This window comes from Helianthus annuus, chromosome 1 (assembly GCF_002127325.2).
Source record: "Helianthus annuus cultivar XRQ/B chromosome 1, HanXRQr2.0-SUNRISE, whole genome shotgun sequence".
Classification (NCBI taxonomy): Eukaryota; Viridiplantae; Streptophyta; class Magnoliopsida; order Asterales; family Asteraceae; genus Helianthus; species Helianthus annuus.
In genome coordinates this window covers 5575993-5586045 of record NC_035433.2, presented here as the reverse complement: position 1 = coordinate 5586045, position 10053 = coordinate 5575993, and the positions used below count along the sequence as shown (strand labels likewise).

Genomic DNA, 10053 nt, shown 5'->3' with positions numbered 1-10053 from the left:
AAGGGTAAGAAATAATCTGGTGATGACACATGTCCCTATCCATTTTATTAGTTTAAAGGTATAATGGTAATTTTAATAATAATTCTAATTAAAGATAGAATACTTGTAACCGATTTTAGGCAGTTATTTTAGGGAATTCGAATTTTGATTTTTATCTGATTATACTATAACAACCCTAACGTAAACCAACACCCTCATAAATTTTTCGACCCAACCTAATATATCTTAAAATGTCTCAGTATGTCTTTATATGCACCCCGTATGTGAAAACCGAGCCCAAAGGAGTTTATAATATATAAAATAACTTAAAAACAATAAATATTAAGTTGAGGCGGGCCGCATAGACCCACCCCAACCATTTACGCGGGCCGTGTGAGGGTGTAACCGGACTCCGCTGAATTCTTTAGTTCATGCGGGCCGCGTATGATCCCGTTTACGTTTATGCGGGCCGCGAGAGACCTAGAATGTGGCGCAGCCCTGGGCCGCCACCTAGCCCAACACCCGGCAAGCCTATATAGTGACCCAGCTAAGCTACGCATTGACCGGAGGTCAACGCGGGCCGCGTAGGCCCTGTGCTCATGTTACGCGAGCCGCGAGAAAGACAGAATCTGCAACTATAAATAGAACGCATCGGATCTTCAGTCTGTTCGTTCCATTTTCATTTCTCAATCTTACTTTCTGAGTAGTAGAAGTAATACCCGGGTATTATACCCCCCTAAATAGCGAGGTTATGCTCAGTTGTAAGTATTATAACCCCTGGATACGTATTAGATACTCTGCCCGATTGATCTAGGGTTCCGTAACGGCTGTCGTGGTTCTGCCCGACGTAGTCGTTGGAATACCGTCTCGGGGAGGGTATTACTAATATTAAAATGGGTTATTATACTAACACACGTGTATTTGTGTAATTTATAGATTTTCACCAGGAAACCCTAAAGAGTAATCTAAGACAGCAATGTGAGTTGATCCACTTTTTGTTAACTGTTTTTACAAAACCTTAAATATCTTTCCATGCGAATGACAATTATTGAGTATTTGTAAGAATACAATTACAGTCGGTAAATTTGGGGTTTTGTATACAAAATTTGTTACCACCTGGTAAAGGAGTGACATGACCATAAGTCGGAACGACAGTGCCGAGTGGTAGTAATTGATATAACTTGGAAACAAATGTAATTGCGGATGCGCCATCAATACTGTTCACTGTGACTTTTTATTTAAACCTGATTAAACTGGGATTCACTCACCAGTATTTCCCACTGACAAAATGTTTTTAAAACGCGTTTCAGGTAACAAAATGTGAAAGCCAATTAGAAGCCAGCTGGACAGCACTGAAGGCTTGGAAAAGTGGCAATAAAGTTACCTAAGAATAAAATAGATGTTTTAATAAAATATGATTTATTCCTATGAAATGTGTGTATTGAAAACTTGGGTTTTACCCATGTGCTTAATTTTATAAAACGTGGTGGTTTACTCTGATTAAATATTTCCTAACTACGGTCCTGATGAAAATTTTCGCTGCCAAATTGAATAAATAAACATGATACCACCGAAACTGGCTTGCGGCCGCCCGTTCCCGGGAATCTAGGGATCGGGGGTTGTGACATATACGCAAGAGATTATATCACTACGAACAATACTTATATCTTCTTCATCATCTTCTATTAGAAAATATCAGGTTTAGTTTTTGGTATTTTGGTCTTGATTAACATATTGCTTGATGGACAATGATGATCCAGGTAATCATATTATGGTGCTTTTTGGTTATTATCTGAATGTTAGAGGTATTTAATCTTCGATAAATAAAAGTTTCATTTTTTAATTATCTGTTTGTGTTCATATTTTTGTTTTATACAATCGGATTTGGTTTTGATGAATATAGATTTTGATCTTTTGATGTTAAAGAGTATGGTGTTTTTTTGCATGGTTGATTTTCTTACAGTATACGAGTTTATTTAACGATACGATGTATCATCCTTCCATGGTGTTTTATATGTACATGGTGTTTTAATGTATAATTTTGAAGTTGAATGGTGTTTTTTGTATTAGTTGTTTCTTTTCCACATGTTGACTATTTGCGTATGGTGTTATATTGTACATATTATATTGGAGTGTCTTATTTCCATATCTTTAGTTGAATGGTGTTTTCTTCACTAGTTGTATATTTCCATATGGTGTTTTTTTGTACATGTCATTTGTAGTGTATTATCTTATTTTTTGGTGTCTTCAATGTGGTGTCTTTTCCACATGTTGTTATTTGCATATGGTGTTATATTTGTACATGATATGTGTGCTGTCTTATTTACGTTTATGTTGTCTTTAATATACACCTTGGTAGTTTAATGGTGTTTTATGTATATTTTATGTTGTCATAATTTTCCAATTTTTGTTAACATAATTTAACTTAACGAAGCTATTATTTAATTTTTTTTTTGTAGGTTTTCAAACTTACCAGCCGGTTGGGCAACTACATCTGTCTCCAAACTCCGGTAAGAGGACTTATTCACCTAAGGTGGATGACTCGCTTAAGCCGAAGGATAAGATGACGTTTGATACACTGAATAATGCATTCCTTTTTTTATCAAAAGTATGCAATGGTAGCAGGCTTCACTACCAGGAAGTCTTCTCAATACATGCCAAATGGTGTCATTAAATCTAAATATTTCGTTTGCTCAAAGAAGGGAACTAAACCTTTCAAGGAGATCGATACATCGAAAGAAATTTACACCTCAAATAATGGGTTAAAAAGGAAAACTATTCGACGAGTTCCTTCGATAAGGACCAGTTATGAAGCACGTATGTGTGTAAAGTTAAACACTTCGAAACTATACGAGGTATATTTTTTCAAGGAGGATCATAATCACTCTTTTGTTGTTGAGGACGATAGGCATTTACTCCCCTCGATAGGCATTTACTCCCCTCGAACCAAGGTATGAACTACATGCAAGAGCAAGCTGTTAACACGTTGAGTGCCTTGAATATTAGACCCGTCAAAGCGTTTAATATCATGAGGACACTCTATGGTGGCTTTGACAAGGTTGGGGCAACCAAAAACAATTTTAAAAATTTTAAGCGAGATCTGAACAGGTATATATTTGAGTCTGACGCTGATATGATGATTAAACGACTATTGAGGAAAAAAGAGTACATGCTAAATTTTTCAATGGAGTATATAGCCACAGAAGATGGTATTTTAAGTGCGTTGTTTTGGGCTGAGGAGGATGCCTTTGGTGACGTTGTTTCATTTGATGCGACATATCGGCGTAACAAGTATTTTTACTAATTATCTTCCGCTTTTGGATTTTTACAATTTTTTTGTTAATCATATATCATTTGAGTTGTAGTTTTTAATGCATTTTTTTGTTAGGTACAAAATGATGTTTGTACCATTTACCAGTATGGACAACCACAATCGTAACGTTACTCTTGGTGCCGCTATAATAGGCAACGAAGCGGCTGAAACTTATAGTTGGTTGCTTAAAGTGTTTCGTGAATCATTTGGTCGTGCCCCTTCGGTAATTGTTACCGACCAAGACCCAGCCATGAAGAAGGCTATTGAAGATACATGGTCTGAGATGTAACCACCATGAAATTTCAATTCAATTTACAATGTAATCCATCTTAATCAATAATATCAGTTGGCCATGTTATCCATCAGCATCCATTCATTGGCATATGTTTATCTAAAAAAATGTAGCTTTTTTTGGGTTGTACTAATAAAAAAACAAATCGGATCAATTAAACGCACCTAGTCGCCTTAACGAATCAATTAAACGCATTTTAGCTGTCCGTATCATTCTATTTATACCAAATCATAATCAATTCGGGTCTCTTCCCTCTTAGCGATTCCTTCCAATTAAGAAGTATCTGGCAAAATTTCGTATTTATACCACGTCTAACCTTCATTTCGAAACACTTACACTCGAAAACCACTTCCAAGTTTCTGTCCAAAATTTTCTGTTACACGTTTGAACCCGCAACATCTTTGCCGGAGATCATTCTTCCCGTTGGAACTCTCGAACCCGTCTAGATCTTCGCAACCCGTAAGTGTTCGTTACATGTTCTGTTTGGATCGACTGGGTTACATATGTAGTCCGTACTATACTTTGATGTCTAGAATTAAGGCTCGTCGTTGTTAACCGATTTAGGAGTAGGAGAGTCGTCGTAGAAATAGTTAAAAAAAACTTTAAGAATTCAAGTTCATTCGAATTAGCTGCCATGGCTCACCTGTTGGCACAATGCTCATCGAGCAGATGGCCGTAGGTTCGGACTCGTCCACCTGCAAAAGCTTTTTTGTTTTTTTTTTTGTTTTTATATCACTTCATTCGATTGATATTATGTTTCACTTTTGGCATTGTGTCACTGTTATTCCATGCTAAAAGAAGCAAAGCAAGTTTACAAAACAACCCACTTTTGGCATTGTGTCACATATGTTTCAGGTGGTAACAATTGATGATGATTTGCAGGCTTTCTATCACTTAGGATCATGGAACTTTTTGCCTTAGTTAAACTTTAAAACGATCGTTATATCTTGTTTTGGACAAGTTGTTTGTTTGATTTGGTTGTTGAACATGAATTTAACTTAATATTATATTTGAACTTTAATTAGTGCCATGTGTCTTTGAGCATCCTATCATATGTGGCGCCCCGATGATTCCGTCTTCGGTTGGGTGTTACATGAGAGTAGGCACAGGCTATGCATGTGGCACATAATGGACAAGCTTACTGCTAAGGTGTTTACTTATTCGACTTTTTAAGGTTTTTTTTTATCTTTTTACATACTTTCCGGTGATTATTGTTTTGTATGTTTTTCAATGGTGTCTTAGGTTGGTGCTACAATATGTAATAGTACAGATTTCAAAAAGAGGTTGTGTGCCATTGTGTGGACCGATTCAATTCTACTTGCGCAGTTTGAAAGTGATTGGACTACCACACCGAACGATTTTAACTTGGTTGATCATGAGTGGCTGTAGTCAATTTATCAGATCAGGGATACTTAGATACTGGCTTATTATCGCGAGGAGTACATGTCCGGGCTTATGCGTACCTCATCTCGCTCAGAGAGTGAGAACCATATTTTTGGACAGTTTTGTAACCCGAAGTGTACTCTTGTCGAATTTCTAGGGCATTTTGATTCTGCTATTGAAGCTCAAAGCCATGAGCATAGGAAGAACGATCATGACACCAGGAACAGGAACACGAACGCTAACATATGGGCGATAGACTTTGTATTGGAGGATCAAGCGACGAGTATACACACACTATATTTTTTATGTCCAGCTGGAGATACATAATGGTCTACACAGATGTGCTATCAGAAAGTAGGAAACGCTGGGTGACTTCGTTAAGTTTTTTGTGAAGGACTGGGAACAACCATGCACTACTTTCTTCGAGGTATATAGACTTAAATATCTAAGTTTAAATCTACTTACTTCGAGTTCACACATGGTGTTTTGTAGTGTTATGTGTCAAAACGTATAGTACTTGCTAATTTATGGTTACATATGGTGTTATGTATCTAAAGTATAGTTATTCCTTCATATGGTATCTTTGTGGTGTGGTTATGTTGTTATGTATCTCACAAAATTTCAATTTTTTAATGGTGTCTTATAGGTTATGATGCAGGAGGACAACATGACTGTGTACTGAACATGCAAAAGATTCGAACAGTTTGGGTTGTTGTGCTCACACATCTTTTGTGTGCTTAGGATGTTTGATGTTAGGGAGTTTCCACAACGTTATATTTTACGATGTTGGACTCGGGAGGCTGTTCCCAATGGTGCCCCTGGGCTATTCTAGGAATGAACGAGAGTGATGATCGTTATAATGAAGTTAACCGCGTTGTACGTGAGATCACATACTCCACGGAGTCGGTTATTAACAAGCTTTTTACCAACTTTGATAACATTGTGCTCATTTAGGGATCATGTAGTTAACTTTTTCAAAACAGCTGATAAGGCAGTGGTCAATGCCCCACGTAAGAGTCGACGTAAAAGGTTTGCTGAAATTACCGGCAATACACAACCATCCACTGTAACCGTTCGTGTTCCTGTTGGAACTAGATACAAAGGTATGGGTAATCCTAAATGGATGAATAATCGTGAAATTGCTATAAGCCAATTGGGAAAAAAGAGACGTCAGTGTCAAAACTCTCTAGGTACGGGCATAATATACATACTTGCATAAACCCTACAAGGAAAAAAGAAGATGCTAGTTCCGAGGACGGAGGTGGAGAAGCCGATGAAGGTGATGAGGAGGAAGTCGTTTGGGAAGAAGTGGAAGAAGTTGTGGATCAAGAAGATGAGGAGGAAGAAGACGAGGAGGATAGAGAAGAGGATTAGGAAGTTATGGAGAGATGTCCTAACTTTTGGTTATTTTTAATGACTTTTCTTTTTGTTTCGTATACACTGTTTATTTTTTCAATGGTTATTGTGATTGGTAGAAAACTCGCAGTTTTATTTGTTTGTGTTTGGTCATCTTTATATAACTGACGAGAACGTCTTATATTTGTGTTTTTTTACTTATATCTGCTTTCTAATATTCCATGGTGTTTTATCTGTCATGGTGTTTTAATATGTACATTGGAAGTTTAATGGTGTTATTTACACTTGTTATTTCTTTTCACATAGTGTTTTTACTGTACATATCATTTGTAGTGTATTATTTCCTTTTTTGTTGTCTTCAATTATACTCTGTAGTTGAGTGGTGTCCTTTTCACATGTTGATTATTTGCTTATGGTGTTATACTGTACATGACATCATCATCCTATAAATAGTTATTCCGTACAAACCATCTGGTCTCGGATGGATCACAAAGTTCATACTCATCGACCTGGACATTATAGATTCTTCAACCAAAAAGGTTTAGACTTTGGGTCTAACTAAACGAAAACACCAAAACAGAACATATAAACGATGCACACTTTACCAAACAAAATCAGATTTCACAGAGCTAACACATACCAATATCGCCCTTCAGGATCTTTGTTGATAAACAATGTTCAGTAACTTAACTAGGGTGTTTTATGTAATCTCAAGATCCCAAGGAGCGACCAAATGTTTTTTTACCATTGTTTAAACCCCATAACAAGAGCATTAACATGCTAACACATGATATATGTTAAAATGCCTAAATCCGCACGACTGCATCCTCTTCAAGAAGTCGATGTTTTTTTGTCGTCCACCTACGGTGTACCGTCCAACCTTTGACAAATCCGCTCGGCTGCATCCTCTTCAAGTTTCACCCTTTCATCCTCGTCTAAATATGCGAATTCTTTCACTTCTCGCTCTACATCGACCCGTGCGGTGTTCACATCACTAAGAAGCATTTTTGAGATGTACTTCTTACGCAGATCCTCGATTTCCTTCGCTTGATTACCTAAGACTTCTCCTTTGATGTTTCTCTCAGCTGAGAAACCACACGTCCACTCTTTCACACTTGTTCCTATACAAGCCCAAAACAGTTGCATTTTTCATAATTCGTATATATTTCAAGTATATGTATTTCAGGTGTTTTATTAATAAACAAAGTGACACGAGCTTACCATTGTAAGTTTCCATATGCCGCATCAGGAAAATACCACAGTCAATGACATTGTATAGTGTTTGCCATGGGAATTTCAGTCGAACAGGTTCGGTAGTCCTTAGTTTTTCAGCGACTCCTGGTTGTATTTGACTAAGATACCGACAAAACGTACTTATCTGCAATTATAAAATTTTTTATGTTAAGCATTATGTTTTTTAGACTGTATGCTTACGACAGCTATATATATATATATATATATATATATATATATATATAGATATATAGACACATCAACTTTACCATCTTCTCCACATTTCCGTGGTATCTTTCTAATCCTGCATCACCTTCCATGTTGTCAATAATCAAGATCTGTGTTGTTGACAAATTGAAAAGCAGAAGATAGTAGTGATCCCTTGCCAAGATAGGTACAAATACCATCTGGAAACCTTTAAATGATTTTGGTTCTGTCCCAGCCAGCACAGCGTTCATGTTTCTAGTAAATTCTGTTATGCGGTGCTCCTCAGACATCTGAAAATCTTTCTCCAGCTGTGTTTCAAATAATTGTTAAACAAATTAACAGTTATGGTGTTATTAAACTTTTCAGTTATCATGAAGTATTCGATAGGTGTTATTAAACAATTCATTTGCGACGAAGTATTCCATAGGTGTTATTAAACAATTCAGCAATCAAACAAAAGACTGTTAAACAATCCAAAATTTGGTAAACATATAATAAGTTATCGTGTTATTAAACAATTCAGTTATTTCACAGAATATTGGTAAACAATTCAAAAGGTATGGTGTTATTTAAGTAAACAAAATATATGTTGACGAAGGCTGTTTAATGAATCAAAATCTTACCAACATTCCGGCGTTGCAGAATAATTTTGGGGTTGTCCCCATCTTCCTCATTTTTTCTTCGTAGTTTAAGACTACGGCCCAGGCACTGATGACATTCACGTGTAGAGTTACACCAGGTATCATCGACTCAAAAGGCCCCCTCATCACAGATATCCCCCCATTGTTGCTGAACAAAACTTCCCTATGACCCGAAACACAATAGAAACAAATGTGAAATTTAATACAATTACAAAATAATGCTAAAGTATAATATTAGTATATGGTGCTAAGATCCTGCTTAATGGTGTTTTTTACGTATAGGGTGTTATACATGTGGTTTGCAAATAGGCTATTTTTTGAGTTGTTTGTATGGTGTTATATACAGTTACATGGTGCTATATGGTTCTAACATCATGTTACATGGTTTTTTTTATCGATAAGGTGTTCAACATGTTATAACACCGTATAACAACCATCATCATATACACAAAATATCGCTAATGTATAATACTATACATTATACAGATAAAGGTTCAGTTAAGATACATACCACTTTTTTCCTACGCCACAAAACATACAACGAGCCAGTGTGCCTTCAGACATATCACACTCGTCTCTCAATGAGACAACGCGCATGACATATGGCGACCGCAATGCAACAGGAAGAATGATTCTTCGTTTCAGCCTTGGAGATTTAGCTCGTACCGCAGGTTGCCTTACCTCGCTGCGGTCTTCATCCGTCCAAACGTTGTCCAGCCTTGTTGACAAGTTCACCGCTTGAATTCCTAAATCATTGAACCTTGTTTCTGGTGTCTTTTCAGGGAACATAACACACGATTCTGTTAGTGTGTTATTGATTTTGTACACGCAATGATTATCTAACAAATTCGACCTAACCTGTACGAAAACCCGGTTTAATAACATATCAGCAGAAGTCACATATAGTGTCAAATCAATTTCGAATCATAATATGTTTACCAGCTCGAAATCCTCGTCAGATGCGCCTGATAGTGATGGTGTGTTCCCGTACTGTGAGATCATCGGCACACGGAACTCACCATTTGTACCTACAAACAATGCACACGTTTGGGTGTCAGTTTGTGACAGTAAGTAGTTTGCACGGTGTCTGTATATACCTAGGTGCGCATCATCATCTACGATCTCTTTAGTACCTTCGTCTATCAGCTGGACATTCGTTTGCATTTCCTTTCTTCGCGTTGTTCTTTCCATTTTTCTTGTTTCTTCTTTTTCTGTCGTCCTCATGCGTTTGATTTTTTCCACCCGTTCTACACTTTTTCTCTTCCTTTTTTCCCGTTTCTCCTCAGTTTCAACGTCCTCAGCCGGTTTGGTTGGAAAAAAACCATTACAATCATATTAGTAATAAAGTTTACATAAGAAAATATACATTCTTTGTCTTCTATAGTTGGAAAAAACCAGTGGGTCAATCATGAAACGTTGTTTATCCAATGGGTAATATTCTGTATTGGCATATCACAGTTGGTTGGCCTGAAACACTTTTTGTCCAAAATATATGTTTATCTTATAGATAGCATGTCCCATATGACTAGTAAAACTATATTATTTCAAAAATAATTTAAATTTCAAAATACTATCATTTAAGAGGTTTTATACACAACCCAAGTCAACCCATTTATAAGTAAATGGGTTGAAATTAGATTAATGGTCAA

The 10053-nt window shown here is 36.7% G+C and overlaps 1 protein-coding gene across 1 annotated transcript; it reads right to left on the bottom strand.

Moving 5' to 3' along the window:
• Positions 1 to 6969: 6969 nt before the first annotated feature.
• On the bottom strand, positions 6970 to 9257 carry LOC110935073. The gene is made up of 5 exons (XM_022177670.2): positions 8916 to 9257; positions 8387 to 8567; positions 7826 to 8071; positions 7545 to 7701; positions 6970 to 7444 (listed from the first exon to the last, which is right to left on the bottom strand). Exons 1-5 carry the CDS (start codon positions 9191 to 9193, stop codon positions 7185 to 7187), a joined length of 1122 nt encoding a protein of 373 aa, XP_022033362.2. The 5' UTR covers positions 9194 to 9257; the 3' UTR covers positions 6970 to 7184.
• Positions 9258 to 10053: the final 796 nt, after the last annotated feature.